Below are 27,331 nucleotides of genomic sequence, written 5' to 3'. Positions count from 1 at the left end.
GTGGTTCTCATGTCCAGCAATGGCCACTGAACCGTCCCTGTATGAAAGTACCCTCCATAAACCTATGTCTCCTTTGCTGTCTCCAGATCTCCTCCTCTACCTCTCCCACACGGTGCCTTCCCTACTGGAGTAAAGCGGGGTCCCGTAGGGCACCCTTTCCCTGCAATTTTTTTTTTTTTTTGAGACAGAGTCTCGCTCTGTTGCCCAGACTGGAGTGCAGTGGTGCGATCTCGGCTCACTGCGGCCTTTGCCTCCGTTCAAGCGATTCTCCTACCTCAACTTCCCGAGTAGCTGGGATTACAGGCGCGCGTCATCACGTCCCGCTAAATTTTTTTTTTTTTTTTTTTTAATTTTTACAAAATAGCGACGGGGTTTCACTGTCTGTTGGCCTGGCTGGTCTCGAACTCCTGGCCCCAAGTGATCCGCACCCCCCGCCCACCCCACCCACCTTGGGTTCCCAAAGTGCTGGGATTACTGCACCTGGCCTCTCTCCCTGCATTTTTATGTGCCTGCAACACCAAGAAGGAGCTCTTGGCCCCTGGGTTAAGGTCAGGGGTCCAGAACTCCAGGGTCAAGGCTATGGCCGCATCCCAAGGACGGACATCCCTGCAAGAGGCTGCATCACACAGGCATGGAAGAAGCTCCCCTGGGGCCAGCTCAAATTCTTGCTGGGGAAAGCAAGTGGAGGTGCTCCTTGACGAAACAGGGGGATACCACCGATCTCAGGGGTTCTGTTCTCGCCTGCGACCCTGGATCGTCCAGCCTGGGCCGGGGTGGGGAGCAGACCTCGCCCTTCTTGGCTGGGGCTGAGGGTGAGGGTCCCGTTTCCCCAAAGGCCTAGCCTGGGGTTCCAGCCACAGGCCCCACTGGGCAGCACCCGGCCCCGCCCCGCCCCTCCAGGCCTGGCACTCGTCCTGAACCAAGATGGCGCCGGCGGCTTCAGGCGCGTCACGCCACCGGGGTGTCACGCGAGCCGCCCTACAGGCACCTCCCGCGCTTTTCTTAGCCCAGCAGACAGTGGCAGAGCGGGCAGCGGGGGAGTAGGCGAGCGGAAAGCATGGCCCGGGGCTTGGCGGTGGCCTGGGCGGTGCTTGGGCCGCTATTGTGGGGCTGCGTGCTGGCGCTGCAGGGCGGGATGCTGTATCCCCGGGAGAGCCCGTCGCGGGAGCGCAAGGAGCTGGACGGCCTCTGGAGCTTCCGCGCCGACTTCTCCGACAACCGACGCCGGGGCTTTGAGGAGCAGTGGTACCGGCGGCCGCTGCGGGAGGTGCGATCTCGGGGCAGGGCCGGGAGGCGTCCGGAAGCCCGGCGGTGGGACTAGGGGAGCCCGGGCCCCCGCAGGCTCCTTCCCCTGGCTTCCCGGAGCTGGGAGCCCGCAGGAGGTAAAGGTCAACGGGCTTAGGGGGCGCGGGGTTGGGGGACGGGGAAACGGGAGCACTCTGGAGGGTCGGGGTGGAGGAGGCTGGAGGAGGAGAAAAGACTCCTGCCGAACCCCTTCCTGAGGCGAAGGCTGAGCCTGTGCAGTGTCCTTCGTTTTAATATTTATTTTTTATTTAAAAAAATGTTTTTTGAGACTGGGTTTGCCCCTGTTTCCCGGGCTGGAGGAGAGTGGCGCCATCCTAACTTCTGAGCTCACTCGATTCTCCCGTCCCGCAGTTTAGCTGGGGCCACCACGCCTGGCTAAAAAACAAAACAAAACAAAACCAAAAATCTTACCCGGGTTCAGTGGCTCACACCAGTAATCCCAGCACTTTGGGAGGCGGAGGCAGGCGAATCACCTGAGGGCAGGAGTTTGAGAGCAGGCTGGCCAACATAACATGGTGAAACCTCTTCTCTACTAAAAATATAAAAATTAACCAAGTGTGGTGGTTCATGCCTGTAATCCCAGGTACTTGGGAGGCTGATGAGTCAGGAGAATTGCTTGAACCCAGGAGGTAGAGGTTGCAGTGAGCTGAGATCATGCCACTGCACTCCAGCCTGGGCGACACAGTGAGACCTTTTTTTTTTTTTTTTTTGTAAGATATAGGGTCTCACTAGTTACCCAGGCTGTTCTCCAACTCCTGGCCTCAAGCCATCCTCCCACGTTGACCTCCCAAAGTGCTGATTACAGGCAAGAACCACCCACACACTCCCCTGGCCACAGCAGCATGCACTGCACAGAACTGTGCCCGGGGATTGGGAGGAGGGGACAGTTTAGACGTCCTGAGGTCAGCGTTCTGGTTTTCAAGGTTCAGACAGAGGACAGGACGCGACATCAGGCCAAGGACGCCACCCGTGTTCCCCTCCTGACTTGGATGTGGTCAGCAGAGAAGTGGAACCGGGTGAGGTCTGGGCCACTTTTGCCTGGTCTACATCCTCTTTTTCTGACTTTGCAGCATTCAGTACAGGAGGGAGAGAGGAGGGGGTTGGGTGCCAGTGTGCACCCCACTGACAGTGTCCTAAGCAAAGCTCCCCCCAACCAGCCCTCCTCCCTGTGACAGGCAGTGGGCCATCTGCCTTAGTCATGGGTCTGAACCTTCTTGCCTCTGGCTGGGATGTGGCCCTGGGCTCGCTCCTGTCTTGGGAGCTATTGGGCCCCATCCACTCTGAGGAGGAACTCCTGGTTCCCCTGGCCCAGGTGCACAAACCGCCCTGGCAATTGACCTGTTATCAGCAAGTTACCTGTCTGTTCCGCCAAGAGTCCTCACAATGTGTCAGGACTTTTGCACTAAGCCCGGGACACAGCTGTGCAGCACACTGGTCCCGGATCCCTTTGGGGGCCTAGGAGCTGAGCCCGGCCCTTCTCTCCACAGTCAGGCCCCACCCTGGACATGCCAGTTCCCTCCAGCTTCAACGACATCAGCCAGGACTGGCGTCTGCGGCATTTTGTCGGCTGGGTGTGGTATGAACGGGAGGTGATCCTGCCAGAGCGATGGACCCAGGACCTGAGCACAAGAGTGGTGCTGAGGATTGGCAGTGCCCACGCCTATGCCATCGTGGTCAGTGCGGCCAGGAGCAGGCAGGGCGGGTGGGTGGGCACGGCTGCTGACTAGCATGGGACCTCCAGCTGCCACCCACAGCCTATCTGCCGGGGTGGGATGGTGAGGGGCCCTGCCCTGCCCTGGGCGCTGTGCCCCGTGTAGGGGGATAGGTGGCCTCATCTACCCCATTGGGATGCCGTTCTTCCCGTCTGACGGGCAGGCCCCAGAGCCCCATGCTGTTGGATATGTGAGGGAGTGCCCAATAGCAGGGCCCCTCCTCATGCCCTGACCTGCCACCCCCTCCCCATGTCTCCTGTGTCTGCAGTGGGTGAATGGGGTCAACACGCTAGAGCATGAGGGGGGCTACCTCCCCTTTGAGGCCGACATCAGCAACCTGGTCCAGGTGGGGCCCCTGTCCTCCCAGCTCCGCATCACTATCGCCATCAACAACACACTCACCCCCACCACCCTGCCACCAGGGACCATCCAATACCTGACCGACACCTCCAAGTGGGTATCATCCTGCTTCCATTGCACGCACCCACCTTCCCGCCCCACCCGGTGGTCTTCCTGCTAGGGACAGGGTGGCCTTTGCAGAGTGGAGGCCCTGGATCTGGGGAGGCCGGGAAGGCATGTGAGCTGAAGTCAAGGGACCCAGGGCAAGGGCCCAGCGAACCACAGTCCTCCCACCCTAGGTATCCCAAGGGTTACTTTGTCCAGAATACATACTTTGACTTCTTCAACTACGCGGGACTCCAGCGGTCTGTGCTTCTGTACACAACACCCACCACCTACATCGATGACATCACCGTCACCACCGGCGTGGAGCATGACAGTGGTGAGGGCTTCTGCTAGGATCCTCCCTCAGTGGGGCCCAGGGTGGCTCTGTTTGTTCCCTGTTTGGAAAGCTCTCCCAGGAAAAAGGTGCTCCCAGCATCTCTAAACCCTCACAGGTTCCCATCCACCTACAAAGCTAAATTCCAGGCTGTCTGAGCGGGCACGGCTCCCGAAATCACCCGTGTGGTTGACCTCCCTTGGAGAAGAGGGGTCTTCTCACACAGCTCAGGGTGGCAGTCATGTCCCTTCACCACTGTGCTGCTCTCACTCCAGCTCCCCTTGCTACACGTCGTGCTCAAGGAACAGGCAGCTTCGGGGGGCCGGGCATGGTGGCTCACACCTGTCATCCAGCACTTTGCAAGGAGGCCCTGGTAGGAGGATCTCTTGAGGCCAGTAGTTCAAGACCAGCCTGAGCAACATAGCGAGGCCATCACCACAAAAAATTAAAAAATTAGCCAGGATGGTGATGCATGCCGGTAGTCCCAGCTGCTGAGGCAGGAGAATCACTTCAGGCTGGGCGGGCAAGGGTGCAGTGAGCTATGACTGTGCCACTGCGTTCTGGTCTGGGCAACAGAGGAAGACCCTGTGTTTCTTTATTTTCTTTTTTCTTTTTTTTTTTTGAGATGGATTATTGCTCTGTCACCAAGCTGGAGGGCAGTGGTGTGATCTTGGTCACTGCAATCTCTGCCTCCTGGATTCAAGCAATTCTTCTGCCTCAGCCTCCCAAGTAGCTGGGATTACAGGCACCTGCCACTACACCCGGCTAATTTTTGTATTTTTTTTTTTTTTTTTTTGTTGAGACGGAGTCTCGCTCTGTCGCTCAGGCTGGAGTGCAGTGGCCGGATCTCAGCTCACTGCAAGCTCCGCCTCCCGGGTTGATGCCATTCTCTCGCCTCAGCCTCCCGAGTAGCTGGGACTACAGGCGCCCGCCATCTCGCCCAGCTAATTTTTTGTATTTTTTTAGTAGAGACGGGGTTTCACCGTGTTAGCCAGGATGGTCTCGATCTCCTGACCTCGTGATTCGCCCGTCTCGGCCTCCCAAAGTGCTGGGATTACAGGCTTGAGCTACCGCGCCCGGCCATTTTTGTATTTTTTTTTAGTAGAGATGGGGTTTCACTATGTTGGTCTGACTGGTCTTGAACTCCTAACCTAAGGTGATCCACCCTCCTCGGCCTGCCAAAATGCAAGGGTTACAGATGTGAGCCCCTGCGCCCAGCTGGGGCATACCCTGTTGTTGTTGTTGTTGTTTGAGATGGAGTCTGTCTCTGTTGTCCAGGCTGGAGTGCAGTGGTATGATCTTGGCTCACTGTAACCTCCACCTCCCAGGTTCAAGCGATTCTCCTGCCTCAACCTCCTGAACAGCTGGGATTACAGGTGCCCGCCACCATGCCCAGCTAATTTTTGTATTTTTGGTAGACATGGGGTTTCAGCATGTTGGCCAGGCTGGTTCAACTCCTGACTTCAGGATCCACCCATCTCAGTCTCCCAAAATGCTGGGATTACAGGCATGAGCCACTGGGATATCCTGTATTTATGAAAAATTTTTGTTTTAAGTTTTTTTCTTTCTTAAAATGTACATTTTTCAGGCCGGGCGCCAGGGCTCACGCCTATAATCCCAACACTTTGGGAGGCCAAGGCAGTTGGATCACGAGGTCAGGAGCTCAAGACCATCCTGGCTAACACGGTGAAACTCCATCTCTACTAAAAATACAAAACATTAGCCAGGCGTGCTGGCGGGCGCCTGTAGTCCCAGCTACTCCGGAGGCTGAGGCAGGAGAATGGCGTGAACCCGGGAGGCAGAGCTCACAGTGAGCCAAGATCACATCACTGCACTCCAGCCTGGAGGACAGAGAGAGACTCCATGTCAAAATAAATAAATAAATAAATAAAACATACCTTTTTCTTTTCCTGATATGAGGCCTTGCACTGTCGCCCAGGCAGGAGTGCAGGGGCAAGATTATTGACAGCTGTCATGGGGCTGCAGTTCTAAGTTTAAAAGAATTTAGGTGCCGTGCGCGGTGGCTCACGCCTGTAATCCCAGCACTTTGGGAGGCCGAGGCAGGTGGATCATGAGTTCAGGAGATCGAGACCATCCTGGCTAACACAGTGAAACCCCATCTTTACTAAAAATACAAAAAAAATTAGCTAGGCGTGGTGGCGGGTGCCTGTAGTCCCAGCTACTCTGGAGGCTGAGGCAGGAGAATGGCTTGAACCTGGGAGGGGGAGCTTGCAGTTAGCCGAGATTGCGCCACTGCACTCCAGCCTGAGTGACAGAGCAAGGCTCCGTCTCAAAAAATAAAAAAATAAAAAAATTTAGGCTGGGTGTGGTGGCTAATGCTTGTCATCCCAGCAGTTTGGGAATGTGGATCGCTTGAACTGAAAAGTTTCAGACCAGCCTGGGCAACATAGTGAGACCCTGTCTGAGAAAAAATAAAATAAATGAATAAAAAAGAATTGAAAAAAGAATCACACAGCAAACACAATGCAACATAGAGCAATTTATGGCCGAGGAAAAGTATTTTGGAAGTTAAGTTTAGAATAGCGCGGGTGCAGGGGCTCATGCCTGTCATCCCAGCACTTTTGGAGGCCGAGGCGGGTGGATCACTTGAGCTCCGAAGTTCAAACCAGCCTAGCCAACGTTAGCTGGGCATTGTGGTGTGAGCCTGCAATCCCAGCTACTCAGGAGGTTGAGATGGGAGAGTTGCTTGAACCCGCGAGGTGGAGGTTGCAGTGAGCTGAGATTGCAACACTGCACTCCAGCCTGGGTGACAGCAACACCCCGACTCAAAAAAAAAATGAAGTGCAAAACACACGGTTCACCCTGAGACACAGAATTCAGGACAGGCTGCTCGTCAGGATGAGACAGTGCCGATTATTACTGGGGAAACTCCCTTTCTGGGAGTCTTCCATGATGAATTCCTAAGGAGCTGGGAAGAGGTGTTACTGTAAGCACGTTCTGGGCTGGCCTTTGGGTGCACATGCACAGTAGCTGTACATGCGTGTTCACACATCACGTGACTCAGCGCCGTGGCTGGCATGTCCAAAAAACACAGTCACTTTTTGACTACCTACCCTGCCTCAAGATCATAGCTCACTGCAGCCCCGAACTCCTGGCTCAAGCAATCCTCCCACTTCAGCCTCCCAAGTAGCTGGGGCTGCTGGGGCTGCAAGCACGCACCAGCACGCCCGGCTGACTGTTTGTGTTTTTAGGGAAGAAGTGGTTTCCCTGTGTTACCCAGGCTGGTCTTGAACTCCTGGGCTCAAGTGATCCTCCCACCTCAGCCTCCCCAAGTGTTGGGATTACAGGTCTGACCACTGTGCCTGGCCAAAAAAATCTTTTTTTAAATTAAAAAAGCACTGGGTGCGGTGGCTCACACCTGTAATCCCAGCACTTTGGGAGGCCAAGGTGGGTGGATCACCTAAGGTCAGGGGTTCTAGAGCAGCCTGGCCAATATGGCAAAACCCCATCTCTACTAAAAAATATAAAAATTCACCAGGCATGGTGGTACACGTCTATAATCCTAGGTACTTGGGAGGCTGAGGCAGGAGAATCTCCTGAACCCCAGAGGTGGAGGTTGCAGTGAGCCTCCAGCCTGGGGGACAGAGTGAGACTCCATTTCGAAAAAATAATTAAAAATTAACTTAAAAAAAAGCAACAGAAACAAATGGCTGCCTGGCAGCAGTGGCTGCAGGGCACTCCCGTTTGTGCCACTCAGGTCGTGTCCCTCCCTCAGCCCTGCTCTCTCTCGTTTCTCGCAGGGCTGGTGAATTACCAGATCTCTGTCAAGGGCAGTAACCTGTTTGAGTTGGAAGTGCATCTTCTGGATGCAGAAAACAAACTCGTGGCGAACGGGACAGGAACCCAGGGCCAACTGAAGGTGCCGGGTGCCAGCCTCTGGTGGCCATACCTGATGCACGAACGCCCCGCCTATCTTTACTCGTTGGAGGTAATGGTGGTTTGGGACTTGCCCAAGGGAGGTCTTTTGCCCACATCTGGTGACCCTGGCTTCAGCAGGAGCCCAGGACAGGTGAACGGGCAGGCGTGGTCCTCTGAGCTTTCTGATGTTTCTCACCCTTGGTGGGAGGCCCAGTTTGTTTTTTTTTGTTTTTGTTGTTTTTTTGAGATGGTCTCACTCTGTCACCCGGCTGGAGTGCAGTGGCCTGATCACAGCTCACTGCACCCTTGAGCTCTCAGCCTGCAGCAATCCTCCTACCTTGGCCTCCTCAGTAGCTGGGACTACTGGCTAATTAAAGAAAAAATTTTTGTAGGCTGGCCACGGTGGCTCATGCCTATAATCTCAGCATTTTGGGAGGCTGAGGCGGGTGGATTACTTGAGGCTAGGAATTTGAGACCAACCTGGCCAACATGGTGAAACCCCATCTCTACTAAAAATAGGATAATTTGCTGGGCATGGTGGTGCACACCTGTAATTCCAGCTACTTGGGAGGCTGAGGCAGGAGAATTGCTTGAACTCAGGAGGCAGAGGGTGCAGTGAGCTGAGATCACACCACTGCAGTCCAGCCTGGGGGACAGAGTGAGACGGTCTCAAAAATAAAAAAATTTTTTTTTAATAGAGATGGGTTGCAGTCTGTCGCCAGGCTGGTCTTGAGTTCCTGGACTCAGGTGATCCTCCTGCCTTAGCCTCCCAAAGTGTGAGAACTCCAGGCATGAGCCTCCTTGTCTGGTCAAGGGGAAGGCCCCAGGGAAGGCCCCATTTTGAAGGGCACTTTCCTAGGGTCAGCCAGGGAAGGGCAGAGCCTCTGATTGCTGCATCTCTGCTTACAGGCCCAGAGGCGGCTGCTGGGGTGCACGAGGGGCCTTCCTGGCAGAGGGCAGGCCGGATGGGGCTCAGGCTGTCGGCTGCTCACACCTGGTGCTTTGGTTGTTGTAGGTGCGGCTGACTGCACAGATGTCACCGGGGCCTGTGTCTGACTTCTACACACTCCCTGTGGGGATCCGCACTGTGGCTGTCACCGAAAGCCAGTTCCTCATCAATGGGAAACCTTTCTATTTCCACGGCGTCAACAAGCATGAGGATGCGGACGTGTGTTGGGGCTCCTGGGTCCTTGTGGGGGCTGCTTCTGGTCACCCTCCACTTTCACCTTCCCTGTGTCCTGCAGTTGAGGGCAGCTCAGGGCAATGAGGCAAATGGCTCCAAATAGAGAGGGGACTCGTGGGGTGGCTCTCCAGGGTCCTGGCTGTCAGAGGAAGTGCAGCTTCGACAGGGACAGGGGTCATTCAGCTCTGCTGTCTCGTAGATCCGAGGGAAGGGCTTCGACTGGCCGCTGCTGGTGAAGGACTTCAACCTGCTTCGCTGGCTTGGTGCCAACGCCTTCCGCACCAGCCACTACCCCTACGCCGAGGAAGTGCTGCAGATGTGTGACCGCTATGGGATTGTGGTCATCGATGAGTGTCCTGGCGTGGGCCTGGCACTGCCGTGAGTCCCCTCTGTGCACCTGCTCGCCTGCCCAGCCCGTGGGCTGCACCATGACCCCCTGTCCCTTCCCTCCTGGCCTGCAGGCAGTTCTTCAACAACGTGTCCCTGCAAAACCACATGCGGGTGATGGAGGAAGTGGTGCGCAGGGACAAGAACCACCCGGCCGTCGTGATGTGGTCTGTGGCCAATGAGCCTGCGTCCCACCTAGAATCTGCCGGCTACTACTTGAAGTGAGTGCCCCCTGCCTGCCCTCGGCTAGACTGGGGAGGAGACCCTGGCAGGTGGCTGGCTGGGGTGGGCGTGTGCTGTTCAAGATCAGCCTCCCGTCCAGCCCAATGGAAGGCCGTCTATACCTGGACATTCAGGGACCAAATACCCGCCCACATTGTGTTTTTTTTTTTTTTCTTTCACTTTTTTAATTTGAGAAGGAGTCTCACTGTGTTGCCTAGGCTAGAGTGCGGTGGCGTGATCTCCGCGCACTACCACCTCTGCCTCCCGGATTCAAGTGATTCTCCTGCCTTAGCCTCCTGAGTAGCTAGGATTACAGGCACCCATGAGCCACTGTGCTTGGCCTGTTTTTTTTTTTTTTTTTTTTAAAACAGGTTCTCACTGTGGTTGCCCAGGTTGGAGTATAGTGGTGAAATGATGGCTCACTGCAGCTTTGACTTCCCAGGCTCAGGTGATCCTCCTGCCTTAGCCTCCCAAGTAGCTGGGATTATAGATGTGTGTCATCGCAACCAGCTAATTTTTTCTTTTTTTTTCTTTTTCTTTTTTTTTTTGGATACAGAGTCTCCCTCTGTTGCCCAGGCTGAAGTGCAGGGGCATGATCTCAGCTCACTGCAACCTCCGCCTCCCTGGTTCAAGCTATTCTCCAGCCTCAGCCTTCTGAGTAGGTGGGATTACAGGCACGGGCCACCACGCCCAGCTAACTTTTCCTTTTTTTTTTTTTTTTTCTTGAGATGGAGTCTGACTGTGGCCAGGCTGTAGTGCAGTGGCACAATCTCGGCTCACTGCAACCTTCACCTCCCAGGTTCAAGTGATTCTCTTGCCTCAGCCTCCTGAGTATTTGGGACTACAGGCACACACCAACACACCCTGCTAATATTTGTATTTTTAGGCCGGGCGCGGTGGCTCAAGCCTGTAATCCCAGCAATTTGGGAGGCCGAGGTGGGCGGATCACAAGGTCAGGAGATTGAGACCATCCTGGCTAACACGGTGAAACCCCGTCTCTACTAAAAAAATACAAAAAACTAGCCGGGCTAGGTGGCGGGCGCCTGTAGTCCCAGCTACTCGGGAGGCTGAGGCAGGAGAATGGCGTAAACCCGGGAGGCGGAGCTTGCAGTGAGCTGAGATCCGGCCACTGCACTCCAGCCTGGGTGAAAGAGCGAGACTCCGTCTCAAAAAAAAAAAAAAAAAAATTTGTATTTTTAGTAGAGACGGGGTTTCACCATTTTCGCCAGGATGGTCTCAATCTGTTGAACTCGTGATCCACCCGCCTTGACCTCCCAAAGTACTGGGATTACAGGCGTGAGCCACCGTGCCTGGCCAACTTTTGCATTTTTCAGTAGAGACGGGGTTTCACTATGTTGGGCCAGGCTGGTCTTGGACTCCTGACGTCCGGAGATCTACTTACCTCGGCCTCCCAGAGTGCTGGGATTACAGGCATGAGCCACCGTGCCCGGCTAATTTTTGTATTTTTAGTAGAGACTGGGTTTCACCATGTTTGCCAGGCTGGCCTGGAACTCCTGGCCTCTAGTGATCCTCCTGCCTCAGCTTCCCAAAGTGCAGGGATTACAGGTGTGAACCACCGCACCCGGCCCCCTTTTCTTCCTTACAATCCTGCATTTCTAACTCAGCGTGCAGAGTAGGTTTTTCACTTGCGGTAGAGGCAGCAAAGGTGGTAGAAATGCTTCTTGACTCATACAGCACACCCCAATTTCATGCAGTGCTTTGGGCTGAGCCAAGTCTGCAGCAGGCAGAAGGCTCGGAGAAGTTGTCGCAGCCTGGGCCATGGACAATTCAGAGCTCAGGCCACAGGGGTGTGCTCAGCAGGACTGGGTGGACAGGACGTTTGTTGCGAAGGGAAGGGGAAGAGTACAGGCTTCCAGGAGCAGGTGTTTGAGGCTTCCAGACAGGCTTCTTTGGGAGGTGGCCAGAGGAGATGCCTGTTTTCTGAGGCAGGATTTGAAGGGAGCCACCCAAGCTGGAGAGGTTCAGCCAGGCTGTCCCAAGGCTTTGAAGCTTCCCATCTGAGAGCCTGGCTGTTGGAGAGTGTGGGTGTGGAACTTGAGGTAGGGAGTTCTGTTCTGATCTGTGCCAGCCACAGCCTTCAGATGGGTAGAGCAATGATTGGGGAGGGCGTAAAAGGAGAAATGAACCGAGGAAGGAGGACGACAGGCTTCAACAACAGTCTGGGCTGGGCGTGGTGGCTCACACCTGTAATCCCAGCACTTTGGGAGGCCAAGGTGGGTGGATCACCTGAGGTCAGAAGTTGGAGACCAGCCTGGCCAACAGATATTGAAACCCCATCTCTACTAAAAGTAAAAAACTTATCTGGGCCGGGAGGTGGACGCCTGTAATCCCAGCTACTTGGGAGGCTGAGGCAGGAGAATTGCTTGAACCCGGGAGGCAGAGGTTGCAGTGAGCCAAGATGATGTCATTGTACTCCAGCCTGGGCTACAGAGTGAGATTTTGTCTCTCAGAAAAAAAAAAAGGGCCGGGTGTGATGGCTCACGCCTGTAATCCCAGCACTTTGGGAGGCCGAGGCGAGCAGATCACGAGGTCAGGAGTTCAAGAGCAGCCTTACCAACATGATTAAACCTCGTCTCTACTAAAAATACAAAAATTAGCCAGGCATGGTGGTGGGCGCCTGTGATCCCAGCTACTTGGGAGGCTGAGGCATGAGAATCGCTTGAACCTGGGAGACGGAGGTTGCAGTGAGCCGAGATCAGGCCTTTGCACTCCAGCCTGGGTGACAGAACAAGACCCTGTCTCAAAAAAAAAAAGTCTATACTGTGGAGGACTCGGGTGGGTGCTGGGAGCTCTGAGCACGGACGGATCCCTCTGTTGGGTTTTTCTTCCCTTCATCCCTCCTGGTTAACTCTACTCAGTATAAGAGCCATTTCCTCTTATTTATTTTTTGAGTTGGAGTTTTGCTCGTTACCCAGGCTGGAGTGCAATGGCGCGATCTCGGCTCACCACAACCTCTGCCTTGTGGGTTCAAGCAATTCTCCCGCCTCAGCCTCCCGAGTAACTGGGATTACAGGCATGCACCACCATGCCCGGCTAATTTGTATTTTCAGTAGAGACGCGGTTTCTCCATGTTGGTCAGACTGGTCTTGAACTCCCAACCTCAGGTGATCCGCCCGCCTCCGCCTCCCAAACAGCTGGGATTACAGGCATAAGCCACCGCACCCTTCCTAAGGGTCGTTTCTTCTAGGAGGCTGTCCTTGACTCTCCAGTCCAAGTTATGTTTATTGCCTTGCAGAGCCCAATTGCTGCCACCACTTCTCACTTCCATTTGAAACATTTCTTTCATTGTTTGTTTTTCAGAGTCAGGGTCTCGCTCTGTTCCCCAGAGTGCAGTGGTACAATCACGGTTCATTGCCACCTCGGCCTCCTAGGCTTAAGTGATCCTCCCCACTCAGCCTCTCAAATACCTGGGACCACAGGCGTGCACCGCCATGCCAGGCTAAGTTAAAAAAAAATTTTTTTTGGCCGGGCGCGGTGGCTCAAGCCTGTAATCCCAGCACTTTGGGAGGCCGAGATGGGTGGATCACGAGGTCAGGAGATCGAGACCATCCTGGCTAACACGGTGAAACCCCGTCTGTACTAAAAAATACAAAAAACTAGCCGGGCGAGGTGGCGGGCGCCTGTAGTCCCAGCTACTCGGGAGGCTGAGGCAGGAGAATGGCGTCAACCCAGGAGGCAGAGCTTGCAGTGAGCTGAGATCCAGCCACTGCACTCCAGCCTGGGCGGCAGAGTGAGCCTCCGTCTCAAAAAAAAAAAAAAAAAATTTTTTTTTCCCCAAGATGGAGTCTTGCTCTGTTGCCCAGGCTGGAGAGCAGTGGTATGATTTTGGCTCACTATAACCTCTACCTCCTGGGTTCAAGCAATTTTTCAGCCTCAGCCTCATGAGTACCTGGGATTACAGGTGTGTACCACCATGCCCGGCTAGGTTTTTTTTGTATTTTTTGTAGAGATAGAATTTCACCACGTTGGCCAGGCTGGTGTCAAACTCTTGAACTCATGATCCACCCACGTCGGCCTCCCAAAGTGTTGGGATTACAGGCGTGAGCCACCATGCCCGCCCCTAATTTTTAAATTTGTTGTAGAAACAAGGTCTTGCTATGTTGCCCAGGCTGGTCTTGAAATGCTGGTCTCTAGTAAGCCTCCCAAAGTGCTGGGATTCTAGGCGTGAGCCACCATGCCCAGCTCTTGCACCATGTCTCTGTGCATGCGTCTCCACTCCCACTTCCCAGGACCTGTGGACTTAGATTTGAGTCCCTGCTGAGCACCTCACACCCAGCCCCATGCCTACTTTCCAGGGAGTGCCCCTGTTTGCTTGATGCATTAATAAATACCCCACCCAAATCTGCACCCATCCACTCCTGTGTTCAAGAGCTGTTTCAGGGAGTCAACCTCATTTTTAGCAGTTCAGTCCAGTGGCCTCGGCTCTGTGTACCTGGAAGGGTGGCTGCACCTCTGGGAGGATAGGATTTGGAGATGCGGGGAGAAAGAGTGATGTTAGAGAGCTCGGTCTAGGACTAGAGGAACATGTGCCCTTACGTAAAATACATCTCCAGTTAGGGAAGAAAGCAGCAGCTCCATGCTTTTTTATTTGTTTATTTATTTGTTTGTTTTGAGACAGGGTCTTGCTCTGTGGACCAGGCTGAAGTGTAGTGGCATGATCTCGGCTCACTGCAACCTCCACCTCCCGGGTTCAAGTGATTCTTGTGCTTCAGCCTCCCGAGTAGCTGGGGTTACAGACATGCGCCACCATGCCCGGCTAATTTTTGTATTTGTAGTAGAGAAGGGGTTTCACCATGTTGGCCAGGCTGATCTTGAACTCCTGACCTCAGGTGATCCGCCTGCCTCGGCCTCCCAAACTGCTGGGATTACGGGTGTGAGCCCCCTTGCCTGGCTGTGTGTTGTGTTCTGGCGGGGGAAGATGGGACAGAGAGGATGGGAGGGTGCCTGAGCCCTTGGACCAACAGAACCCCTGTCTTCTGCCTTTTGTGGACAGGATGGTGATCGCTCACACCAAAGCCTTGGACCCCTCCCGGCCTGTGACCTTTGTGACCAACTCCAACTATGCAGCAGACAAGGGGGTGAGCCTGGGGGTCCCCATCCCACTTCTCCCTGCCTTTGCCTAGGCTCGTCCTGAAACCTGCTCATTGGAACAGCTGGAAAGCACCATGCGCTGCCAGTCTGGGTGTTTTTTCATTTTGTTTTTTACTTAAAATGATAGAGATGGGGTCTCGCCATGTTGCCCAGGCTGGTCTCGAACTCCTGGGCTCAAGCGATTCTCCTGCCTCGGCCTCCCAAAGGGCTGGGGTTACAGGTGTGGGCCACTGTGCCCAGCTGCATCCAGTCTGTTTTCACAGCTGGTCTTTGGGTTAATGAGAATTCTCCCCCTGCTTACTCACCAGGCAGTGCGTCTTTCTCAATCCAGGGAGGCTGGGCACAGGGAGATGGGATTTGTTTGCTCAGTTTGGACTCAGCGTTTTTTGCACTTCGATGTAATAGACGCATAAAACGTCAAAGGTTTAAGGGAGCTTAGAGTTCATCTGGTCCACGCCTGGCTGATGAGAATCTCTAGGGGAAGTTTTTATGAAATGCCAGATCTCTACATTCTTAGATCCTGATTTAGTAACTCCAAGGTTGGAACCTAAGTTTTCCTTTTTCTTGTGTAGAGGCAAGGTCTTACTCTGTTGCCCTGGCTGGAGTGCAGTGCTGTGATCACAGCTCACTGCAGCCTTTGAATTCCTGAGCCCAAGTGATCCTCCTGCCTCAGCCTCCCAAGTCGCTAGGACTCCAGGTTTTCACCACCACGCCTGCCTAATTTTACATTTTTTTGTAGAGGTGGGATCTCTCTATGTTGCCCAGGCTGGTCTCAAACTCTTGAGCTCAAGTGATCGCCTGCCTTGGCCTCCCAAAGTGCTGGGATTACAGGGACGAGCCACAGGGCCTGGCTGACATTAACATTCTTATTTTTTTGAGATGGAGTCTTGCTCTGTTGCCCAGGCTTGAGTGAAATGGCGCAATCTCAGCTCACTGCAACCTCCTCCTCCCGGGTTCAAGCAATTCTGCCTCAGCCTCCTGAGTAGATGGGATTACAGTGGACAACACCACACCTGGCTAATTTTTGTATTTTTTAGTAGAGATGGGATTTTGCCATGTTAGCCAGGCTGGTCTCAAACTCCTGACCTCAGGATCCAACACCTCGGACTCCCAAAGTGCTGGGATTACAGGTGTGAACCACCGCACCCGGCCAGCATTTTTACTAGAAAGAAGTGTGTTCAGGACACATTAGAAACTAGCCAGTTGGACACAGAAGCCTCTGCTGCTCAGCCGTGAGCACTGCTTTGCTGAAGCTTGGGGTGGTCCTACTCGGTCTTCCCTGCCCTGCTCCTAGGATGGACTCTTGCAAGTCCTCTACAGCCCACAGTGCTGCCTCGTGAAAGCTGCCTCAAGATTCTCTGTGACAGCCGGACATGGTGGCTTACGTCTATCATCCCAGCACTTTCAGAGGCTGAGGCAGGCGGATCATTTGAGGTCAGGAGTTCAAGACCAGCCCAGCCAACTGGTGAAACCTCGTTTCTACCAAAAATACAAAAAACTAGCCAGGCATGGTGGTGTGCCCCTGTAATCCTAGCTACTCGGGAGGCTGAGGCACAAGAAGCACCTGATCATGGGAGGCAGAGGTTGCAGTGAGCTGAGATCGCACCACTAACATTCTAGCTTGGGCGACAGAGCAAGACTATGTCTCCAAAACAAAACAAAAGATTTTCTGTGAGAATGACTTCATCGGCCTCTCGGGTGGGAGCGCTTCTCCAGGGCAAAGTGAGGGGAAGCCCAGTGATGGGAGTGCTGCCTGGAGAGGACACAGTTCCAGTGGCGGGGGCCCGGGGCTTTGGCTGAGGACTGTGCGTTGGCAGCTGCTGTGCCTCTCACAGCCCTTCCCAGCTGCGCATGTCGTGAGCATCAACGTGGAGTGACAGGCCTGCCTCCTTTGGGCCACTTTGTGACCATGTTTCCTGCCTATGGAGCAGGGTAATTTCAGGATCTAAATTGGTGTACTTGCATGTTCTCAGCCCCAGGAGGCAGCTCTTCCTGTTCTAGGTGTTTTTTTGTTGTTGTTGTTTTTGTTTTTAGTAGAAATGGGGACTTGTGATGTTGCCCAGGCTGGTCTTGAACTCCTGGGATCAAGCGATCCTCCCACCGTGGCCTCCCAATGTGCAGGGATTTCAGGCATGAGCCACCGTGCCCTGCTAATTTTCTTACTACTATTTTTTGTAGAGCTGGGGTCTTGCTGTGTTGCCCAGGCTGGTCTCGAACTCCTGGCCTCAAGCCATCCTCCTGCCTCAGCGTCCCAGAGTGCTGGGATTACATCCCCTTCTTACGTTCTCTGTCAGAGGAGCCCCGCGGTGTGTTGAGTGCTGAGTCATGCTGTCTTCTGGGTGCTGAACGGTCTCTGCTGCTCTGGTCCTAGGCTCCGTATGTGGACGTGATCTGTGTGAACAGCTACTACTCTTGGTATAATGACTTCGGGCACCTGGAGTTGATTCAACGGCAGCTTACCACCCAGTTTGAGAACTGGCGTAAGATGTATCAGAAGCCCATTATTCAGAGCGAGTATGGAGCGGAAACGATTGTAGGGTTTCACCAGGTAAGCAGTGTTGAGCTTTCTGCTTGTGTGTTCTCTCGAGCCAGAGATGTCACTCACCTGCCCCGGCCTGCCCTGCACCCACTGCACTACTCCCCTCACTTCAGCTTTGGGCTCACCTCCCTCTGCCCTGTCCACGTTCTCTCCTGCCAGCAGCCAGGCCTCTGCCCCACTTGCTTGGTCCTCAGAGGTGGCCTCCTTACCGGCTTTGTTTCCAGACAGCCTCCTATCACCCATGCCCAAGTAGTCTTTCTAGCAAATCCAAATTTGTATTTGTTTTTGAGACTGGGTCTCTCTGTCACTAAGGCTAGAGTGTGGTGATGTGATCACTGCTCACTGCAGCCTTAACCTCCTGGGCTCAAGTGATCCTCCCACCTCAGCCTCCTGAGTAGCTGGGACCATAGGCACATGCCAACGTGCCTGGCTAATTTTTTTACTTTTGTAGAGACGGGGTCTTGCTTTGTTGCCCAGGCTGATCTTGGTTCCTCGGCTCAAGTGATCTCCTGCCTCAGCCTCCCAAAGTGCTGAGATTACAGGTGTGAGCCTCTGTGCTAGTCACAGATGACAATTTAGGGAGTCCTGTCATTGGCTCCCCCAGGCCCACAGGACAAAGCCCTAAACCCTGGTCAGGACACTCGGTGTCCTCTGCTCTCTCCTGGGTTTTCATCCTCTTCTCGCCTCACTCCCAGCCACTGATCTGTTTCCACTGCCCTCGTTTGCTCTCCTGCTCTTGCTTGAGCTGTTTCTTCTACCTGGAATTCCCATGTTGGTACCACAATCACCAACTAAAGGATCCTTTTTTTTCCTTTATTTTTTTAGAGCTGGGGTCTTGCTATGTTGTCCAGGCTGGTCTCAAACGCCTGGATTCAATTGATCTTCCCACCTTGGCCTCCAAAAGTGCTGGAATTACAGGCGTGATCCACTGTGTTAGCCTTTTTTTTTTTTTTTTTTTTTTTTTGCAAGGTCTTGTTCTGTTGCCCAGGCTGGGGTACAGTGGTGCCATCATAGCTCACTGCAGCCTTCAACTCCTGGGCTGAAGCGATTCCCCTGCCTCAGCCTCCTGAGTAGCTGGGACTACAGGCATCACCACCATGGGCAGCCTTTTTAATTTTTTTGTAAAGATGGACTCTCGCTATCAGGCTGGTCTGGAACTCCTGACCTCATGTGATTCTCCTGCCTTGGACTCCCAAAGTACTGGGAATCCAGGCATGAGCCACCATGCCCGGCCTCTCCCCATGTTTTTAATCCATCTGATTTTTTTGTCCTCCTCACCAAAGATATGTTGGTTTGTCTTGTGAGGTTTTTTTTTTCATGTGGATTCCTGAACCCCATCCAGCCCCTCGTACCCTCCCCAGCCAGCTCACACTTGTTTGTCACAGCTCCTGGGACTCCCGTTGACACACAGGGAATAGCCACCCACAGTAGACTGTGCTGTTTTGTTTGCACCCTTAAATTTATCATGCTTATAGAATGCCATGCTTATCCTTTCTGAAAAGGTAAACAACTCTGAATTTTTTTTTTTTTTTCGACAGAGTGTAGCTATTGTCGCCCAGGCTAGAGTGCAGTGGTGCAATCTTGGCTCACATACCTCTACCTCCTAGGTTCAAGCGATTCTTGTGCCTCAGCCTCCCGAGTAACTGGGATTACAGGCATGCACCACTATGCCTACCTAATTTTGTATTTTAAGTAGAGATGATGTTTCACCATGTTGGTCAGGCTGGTCTTGAACTCCTGACCTCAAGTGATCCACCCGCCTTGGCCTCCCAAAGTGCTGGGATTACAGATATGAGCCACCGTGCCAAGCCCAGCTCTAAACTCTTAAGAAACTCTCGAGAGGGTCTAAGTCGGTGCTGATAGAACCTCTGCAGTGCTGGGCCTGGTGGTTCACACCTGGAATGCTAGCACTTTGGGAGGCCAAGGTCAGAAGATCTCTTGAACCCAGGAGTTTAAGACCAGTCTGTGTAACACAGATCCCATCTCTACAAAAAATTTAAAATTAGTGGGGCATGGTTGTGAGTGCTTGTAGTTCAAGCTACTTGGGAGGCTGAGGTGGGAAAATTGAGCCCAGTAGGTCGAGGCAGCCATGATGGCACCACTGTACTCCCACCTGGGTGACAGAGTGAGACCTTGTTTCAAAAAACAACAACAACAAAAAACTCTTGCAGTGATGGAAATGTTCTACATTTGCACTAAAGGGTACACACTAGCTACACATGGCTATTGAAGTCTTGATATATGACTAGGATAACTGAATTGATTTAGTTTAATTAAAAACAATGTTTTTGAGACAGCCTCACTCTGTTGCCCAGGCTGGAGTGCAGTGGCGTAGTCACAGCTCACTGCTCACCCTCCTGAGCTCAAGCAATCCTCCCTCCTTAGCCCCCAAAGTAGCTGGACTCTCAGGCGTGTGCCACCACGCCTGGCTAATATTTAGACTTTTTGTAGTGACTGGGTCTCACTGTGTTTCCTAGACTAGTCTTGAACTCCGGGCTCAAGTGATCCTCCTGCCTCGACCTCCAAAAGTACTGGGATTAGAGACCTGAGCTACCATGCCCAGCCTGGTTTAGTTTAGTTTAATTTAATTTAATTAATATACATATATATATCAGAGACAAGGTCTCACTGTGTCACCTAAGCTGGAGTGCAGTGGTGTGAACACAGCTCACTGCCACTTCGATCTCCAGGGCTCAAGCAGTCCTCCCACCTCAGCCTCCCAAGTAGCTGGGACCACAGATGTGTACCACCAGGCTTGGCTGATTTTTGTATTTTTCATAGAGATGGGGTCTTGATGTGTTGCTCAGGCTGGTCTTGAACTCCTGGGCTCAAGCAGTCCAGCCACCTCAGCCTCCTAAAGTGCTGGGATGACAAGCATAAGCCACTGCACCTGGCCCAAAGACATATTTTTACCGGTAGTGTAGGTTAGCTTTAAGATTGTACCAGCAGATAGAGGCAGAAAAGTAATGTAAAGCGAATATCAAATTACATTCATAAATAAAGCAGTTGCTCATTAAGGTTATCTTTTTCTTTAAACCTCCTTTTTTATTCTGGGTTACATCATTCCCTGGCTGTCTTGACCTCAGTGAGTCCTGCAGTCACTATAGCCCCCTGCAAGGACAGATATTTTGGTCACCATCAAGTGGATCTTTATTTTTATCTAACTTTACAATTCTGCCAGTTCTGACTCTTACATTCTCTTTGCCTTGAATCCCAGGATCCACCTCTGATGTTCACTGAAGAGTACCAGAAGAGTCTGCTAGAGCAGTACCATGTGGTTCTGGATCAAAAACGCAGAAAGTACGTGGTTGGAGAGCTCATCTGGAATTTTGCCGATTTCATGACTGAACAGTGTAAGTGGCAGTTTGGCTTATGGGATAAGGTACCTGTCCTTATTTTTTCAGGTTGCCTTGCCAATGCTGGCCATTTCGATTATAAGAATATTGGAAACAGTGGGGAAGCTGGGTTAATCCATGTAGGTTGCATTGAGAATTTTGTAGGAAAAGTAAGTTGTGCTTAGGAAGCAGGAAAGCACTCAGGTCCCCGCCTCCCAAATATGGTCAAAAAGCAAACAGGAGAGTCAGCTATGGTGAGACGGAAATGGCTAGCTTGCCTTGTTCTTGTCTATCTCATAGCCAAGGAGGAAGGAAAAACGGGACCTCATTATGGATTTACTTTTGGGAAACACTCATGATTCCATAGTAGGGTACAAAGCCTGAGAAGCTGAAGGTATTTCAGTCTGTTGTTTATTACTCACTTGCGAAAGTGAGTACAGGTGAGTTTCAACGGATCTTGAACGTGGCAGCATTTAAAAGTCTTCAGGCTGGGCGCGGTGGCTCATGCCTGTAATCCCAGAACTTTGGGAGGCCAGGGTGGGAGGATCGCTTGAGACCAGGAGTTTGAGACCAGCCTGTTCAGCATAATAAGACCCCATCTCTACAAAAATAAATTAGCTAGGCGTGGTGGTGTGTGCCTGTAGTCCCAGCTGCTTGGGAAGCTGAGGCAGGCGGATCACCTGAGCACAAAGTTGGAGGCTGCAGTGAGCTGTGATTGCACCACTGCACGAGAGCCTGGGCAACAGAGCGAGACCTGCCTTTAAAAAACAAAATTGGTCTTCAAAGAGAATAAGATCTGTGTTCTCACGTGGGGATGGATGCAGGGCTGCCATGTTCGCAATGAATGTGTCCCATTTCTTCTTAGTTTATGGACTTAGTTTATAAACTCAGGATGGCAGTTTGGTGGGTTGGAGAAGGACATGGTAATGGTGGAAATTACAATACATTCCTTATAGGGGAAGACAGGCCTTTGAAAGGTTAAAGCTTAAAAATGAGAATGGAAAAGGGATGAATGAATGAATAAGATGAAGTGAGAAGGAAGAGGTAAAGGGAAAAGGAGAACAGGAAGCTCTCCTCTGCATGGCACCTGCAATAAATGGTTTCTGGGGACATCCGTGATGGCAGTTTTGTGGAGAGGCATGAGGCTTTATGTGATAAGAAATGGTCTGTGGGCTGGACGCAGTGGCTCATGCCTGTAATCCCAACACTTTGAGAGGCCGAGGTGGGCAGATCACCTGAAGTCAGGAGTTTGAGACCAGCCTGGCCAATATGGAGAAACCCTGTCTCTACTAAAAATACAAAATTAGCCAGGCGTGGTGGCGCATGCCTGTAATACCAGCCACTTGGGAGACTGAGGCATGAGGACTGATTGGATCTGGGAGACGGAAGTTGCAATGAGCTAAGATCACACCCTGTACTCCAGCTTAGATGATAGAGTGAGACTTTTTTTTTTTTTTTGAGAGGGGGTTTTGCTCTTGTTGCCCAGGCTGGAGTGCTGTGGCGCTATCTCAGCTCACTGCAACCTCCACCTCCCGGGTTCAAGCAATTCTCCTGCCTCAGCCTCCCAATTAACTAGGATTACAGGCATGCACCACCACACCCAGCTAATTTTGTATTTTTAGTAGAGACAGGGTTTCTCCATGTTGGACAGGCTGTGCTTGAACTACCGACCTCAGGGGATCCACGCATCTGGGCCTCCCAAAGTGCTGTGATTACAGGCGTTAGCCATCGTGGCCGGCTGACTCAATCTTAGAAAAAAGAAAAGAGCTGCATCACGATGGGCAAGTCGCCTAAGCGTATCATAAGCCTGTCCAGTGGGGATAATGCCGCCACCTTGTGGGTGTTGTAAGGGCTGCATTTGACGAAGTATTTGGTGGAGCCTGTGTTCACTCATGGAAGAAACAGTCTTCAACCTTTCGGTGGGGAAGGCCTCCTTTCTATTTAACATTTCCATTTAGTGGTGGTCTCACTAGGGACAGAGAATGTCCTGAGAGCACAGCCCTGACGGGTCTTTGCCAGCTGTTTCCCACCAGCCTCAGCTCAGGCTTGATGACCACTGGTGGTGGGTGCTGACAAGCTGAACATCGGCCCTGCCCCAGAGGACTTTGAACTCCATGAGTAGGTCCCATGTAGGTACCTGTGGCTGGTCAGGACCCTGGCTCCCACTAGGCGCTATCTCTTCAGAAAGACCCAACCCTTTTGAAGGGTAACTGTCCCAGATATCCACGGCCCTCTGCCTACCTAGTTAACAGACAGCTGGGAAGCCAGCATGTAAACCTTATTTTTGCAAGTAAAAGATAAACTTTTGGTGCTTTTTTTTTTTTTTTTTTGAGATGGAGTCTCACTCTGTCGCCCAGGCTGGAGTGCAGTGGCACGATCCCAGCTCACTGCAACCTCTGCCTCCTGGGTTCAAGCAATTCTCCTGCTCCAGCCTCCTCAGTAGCTGGGACTACAGGCACCCACCACCATGCCCGGATAATTTTTGTATTTTTAGTAGAGATGAGGTTTCACCATATTGTCCAGGCTGGTTTTGAACTCCTGACCTTGTGATCTGCCTGCCTTGGCCTCCCAAAGTGCTGGGATTACATACAGGCATGAGCCACTGTGCCCGACCAATTTTTTTTATTTTTAATAGAGACGGGGTTTCCTCACGTTGGCCAGGCTGGTCTCGAACTCCTGATCTCAGGTGATCCACCTGCCTCAGCCTCCCAAAGCGCTGGGATTACAGGCATGAGCCACCATACCCAGCCACTGTTTTGGGTTTTTCCCGTAACAGACTAGAAAACTAGGAATTAACACATCAGGAAACCTGAGTGTTTGGGCAGAGCAGTGGTATTTAAATATTTCAACCCATAAATTGTCGTTTCACAGCAAGCATCCTGAAACTATAAGAGGACATTTGGCTGAACATGGTGGCTCGTGCTTATAATCCCAGCACTTTGGGGAGGCTGAGGAGGGCAGATTGCTTGAGCCCAGTAGTTTGAGACCAGCCTGGGCAACATAATGAGACCTTGTCTTTACTTAAAAAAAAAAAAAAAAAAAGCCGGGTATGGTGTTGAGAGGCTGAGGCAGGAGGATCACCTGAGCCCAGGAGGTTGAGGCCGCAGGGAGCTATGATTGTGTCTCCGCATTCCAGCCTGGGGGAACAGTGAGATCATCTCGAAAGAAAAAGAAAAAAAGACATTTCTATGTAGTGCCTACCTTGGCTCCAGTGTGGTTCTAACTTGACCCATCAGAAGGCATCTGAATCACCTTGTGTTTTTTTGTTTGTTTGTTTGTTTTTAGCACCGACGAGAGTGCTGGGGAATAAAAAGGGAGTCTTCACGCGGCAGAGACAACCAAAAAGTGCAGCGTTCCTTTTGCGAGAGAGATACTGGAAGATTGCCAATGAAACCAGGTATCCCCACTCAGTAGCCAAGTCACAGTGTTTGGAAAACAGCCCGTTTACTTGAGCAAGACTGACACCACCTGCGTGTCCCTTCCTCCCCGAGTCAGGGTGACTTCCACAGCAGCAGAACAAGTGCCTCCTGGACTGTTCACGGCAGACCAGAACGTTTCTGGCCTGGGTTTGATGGTGATCTGTGCTAGCAGGGAACACAAGGTGGAAATAAAAGATTTTCTAGTATGGAAATAAAGAGTTGGCATGAAAGTGGCTACTGAAAAGCATCTGAAATCATTTCTGTGCGTCGCGCTGTTTTCAGAGGCTTAACTGTGTGGACTGTGGAGAAACTGCTGCTCCAACACCCCCACCATGTTCAGAGCAGCTGGTTCCAGAGGGCATCTGCAGGAATAGCCCCATGGTCCTAGGGCCGCCGTGTTTGTGTAGCAAACCGGGCCAGTCTCGACAGGGAGTGAGGAGAAGACTTTCACAGCTGCTGTTCAACTCCTCAGATGAGCTAAGTCCCACATGTACCAACAAATTCATAGAAACGCTGTCATGCTGCAGCACTTAGCAGGGTCTGTGAGCCAGTTTCCACGTAGTTAAGCTGGCAGTGTCTGAACTGGAAGGTTAGAGGTAACTGGTTCTCCCAGGACATCGTTCTGACCTCAGCCATAGGGTCTTGACAGGAATGGACAGATGAGTGTAAAAGCCCATTGGCTTTATCATAACGGATGCCACTGAGTGTGACAAGACCTCTTTAAACAACTCTGCCTACAAATCAGCATTCCATGGCTTTACACCCCGAAATGACGCCACCTACCCCCTCCCAGAGCACAGTCTTTCCTTAAGGAATCTCTCCTCCCTCTCTTTGTGGGCTCCAGTAAGGCAAGGATGGTGCATCAGTTCTGATTTGAAGTATATACGCTTTGGAATAATATTCCTTTTGCTGTCCAGTCAGTTCAAAGACAGTGAACCAATACAGTTCTGTCTTGTTTTGCTTTTTGTTTTGTTTTGTTTGTTTTGAGACAGTCTTGCTCTGTCGGCCAGGCTGGAGTGCAGTGGCGCAACCTCGACTCACTGCAACCTTCACCTCCGGGGTTCAAGCAATTCGCCTGCCTCAGCCTCCCAAGTAGCTGGAACTACAGGCAACCGCCACCACTCCCAGCTCAATTTTTAAAAATATTTTTAGTAGAGACAGGGTTTCGCCATGTTGGCCAGGCTGGTCTCAAACTCCTGACCTCAGATGATCCGCTCGCCTCAGCCTCCCCAAGTGCTGGGATTACAGGCATGAGCCACCATGCCTGTCCTCCAGTATGGTTCTTGCTATAGAACTTGATTTCCCCTCTCTTGTGGTTGAGTCCCCTGTCTCCACACAGACCCTCCTTTTTAGCTTTCCTGTGCAAGCTCCATGAAAGAATAAAGTTAATTTCGCCTGGTTTTATTAGGCATCATCAGTCCATTTTTAAAAAATGAGAGTGTAGTCAGTTCCAATTAAGATCTAGGGCTTGTATATTTTTTATCAACCTCTCTTTAGTTTTCAAAGGAATCAAGTTTTGTGTTCCAGTATGTCAAAGTATAATGAGTAAAAGTTGACAAACATTAAGAAAAGTTAAATATAGTAGATACATCTAAATGGTTTAGAAATTAGGGGCAGTCCCTTTTTTTTTTTTATTTTTTGAGATGGAGTCTTCTTCTGTCGCCCAGGCTGCAGTGCGGTGGCATGATCTCGTCTCACTGCAACCTCCTCCCGGGTTCAAGCAATTCTCCAGCCTCAGCCTCCTGAATAGCTGGGATTACAGGCACACACCACAATCCTGGCTAGTTTTTTTGTATTTTCAGTAGAGATGGGCTTTTACCATGTTGACCAGGCTGGTCTTGAACTCCTGACCTCGTGATCCACCCACCTCGGCCTCCCAAAGTGCTGAGATTACAGGCGTGAGCCATTGTGCCCGGTGGGGGCAGTGTCCCTTTCCACATGTCTTAAGCTCCAGCACAGAACACACTTGTTCTAGTCCATGAAGGATAGCTCAGCTGTATTTCCAACAGATTCATCCTTCTTGCCGATGCTACCTTTTTAGAGGATTATACATGGAGTATTCAAGGTAAGCCAAAGTAAAACTATGGAAAAACAGCTCATTAATACATTCTGAGTGTTCACGGAACAGTAGGCAGTGACACATTTTGTCATTAATTCTTGACAATCACATACATCATAAACCCACAGGAATTCCAAGATCTAGAGGTCTGAGGACTCTGAATCTTCTGCAAGTTACGTATGATTTAAGAGAAAAAGAATCAACCCTGTATACCTTAGAAATGAGGTTACAGTATTGACTTCAAGAATATAAGGCTCCTACCGAGTCTAAAAAGACCTTGTTTCCGCTTCTTTTTTGGAATGCAACCCTGCAGTTTAAGAATAATGGGAGCACAACTGCCACAGGTAACTTCTACATTTATTTTATACCAAAAAAGTTATGTGCAACAAATAAACATTCTTACATATTTACATTTGGTTTTATTTACCAGTTAGCAAAACGGCGCCTTAAATCTCTGATAAAAGAGTATTTATATCTAGATTAAAGGGGAAACCTGCCCAGTGAACTCCATTTTAAATGAATGTTTACTCTGGAGCTTAAAGCACTAGTAAGAAATCTTTCTCATGGAACATACTAGACAGATCATACACCTAATACTTAGGTCATGCCTAATACAGTTTTATAACAAAACATTTCACCTTTTCTAGGCGAATTTGTAGTAAAAAAATGTTTAGCCAAGTAGCTGGGGCTCCCACCCTTGCCTTTTTGGTTTGATGGAAGGGTAGTTCTCACAATTAGAAACCGTAAGTGCTGCCTGAGGTGTCTGAAATGTTTCACCAATGCTTGTGTGTTGGAGCAAAAGACATGAGGACAGAAATTGCATAATAGGTCATTAGGTCTGTCTCCCCAAATAGGTTACCAGAAGTCACAGTGGGCCTCCTTGTTGGCATCTGTCTAATATTGATTTTCAAGACAAGATCTCCTGTCACTCTTGGTACCAATCTAAGTTATGAAGTAACTGCTGAAGATAACTGTACTTTTGCCAATAGTCGTTTCAAAAACTAAATGAAAAACAATAGTCAAAAAATAGTTTGTTGTTGTTGTTGTTGTTGCTGTTGTTTTGAAACAGTGTTTCGCCGGGCGCGGTGGCTCAAGCCTGTAATCCCAGCACTTTGGGAGGCCGAGGCGGGCGGATCACGAGGTCAGGAGATCGAGACCCTCCTGGCTAACACGGTGAAACCCCGTCTCTACTAAAAGTACAAAAAACTAGCCGGGTGCGGTGGCGGGCGCCTGTAGTCCCAGCTACTCGGAGGCTGAGGCGGGAGAATGGCTGGAACCCGGGAGGCGGAGCTTGCAGTGAGCCGAGATCGCGCCACTGCACTCCAGCCTGGGCGACACAGTGAGACTCCGTCTCAAAAAAAAAAAAAAAAAAAAAAAAAGAAACAGTGTTTCACTCGTTGC

General features: G+C 51.5%; 3 protein-coding genes across 19 annotated transcripts in view; all 3 read left to right on the top strand.

The window, feature by feature from the left end:
- Positions 1-27,331, top strand: part of RABGEF1 (RAB guanine nucleotide exchange factor 1) — a 1,203,668-nt gene that overhangs the window by 368,410 nt on the left and 807,927 nt on the right. The gene's annotated exons all lie outside the window — the stretch shown is intronic.
- Positions 1-27,331, top strand: part of CRCP (CGRP receptor component) — a 344,305-nt gene that overhangs the window by 44,867 nt on the left and 272,107 nt on the right. The window lies entirely within an intron of this gene.
- On the top strand, positions 789-26,089 carry GUSB (glucuronidase beta). Of its 5 annotated transcripts, none has more exons than XM_033193376.1 (13): positions 789-1,267; positions 2,793-2,978; positions 3,286-3,470; positions 3,656-3,798; positions 7,557-7,744; positions 8,690-8,842; positions 9,057-9,235; positions 9,319-9,465; positions 14,481-14,565; positions 16,950-17,126; positions 20,335-20,470; positions 23,738-23,849; positions 23,948-24,115. In XM_033193376.1, the coding sequence occupies exons 1-13, from the start codon at positions 1,058-1,060 to the stop codon at positions 24,084-24,086; spliced, it is 2,040 nt and encodes a 679-aa protein (XP_033049267.1). In that variant the 5' UTR covers positions 789-1,057; the 3' UTR covers positions 24,087-24,115. The 5 variants fall into 5 exon arrangements, with proteins under 5 accessions (XP_033049267.1, XP_033049269.1, XP_033049268.1 ...); XM_033193378.1 differs by lacking the exon at positions 23,948-24,115 and adding an exon at positions 26,059-26,089 and having other exon boundaries at positions 794-1,267; XM_033193377.1 differs by having other exon boundaries at positions 799-1,267; positions 23,738-24,115.

The sequence above is a fragment of the Trachypithecus francoisi genome, unplaced genomic scaffold (genome assembly GCF_009764315.1).
Source record: "Trachypithecus francoisi isolate TF-2019V2 unplaced genomic scaffold, Tfra_2.0 Lachesis_group4, whole genome shotgun sequence".
NCBI lineage: Eukaryota > Metazoa > Chordata > Mammalia > Primates > Cercopithecidae > Trachypithecus > Trachypithecus francoisi.
This window is presented reverse-complemented; position numbering and strand designations above follow the sequence as displayed.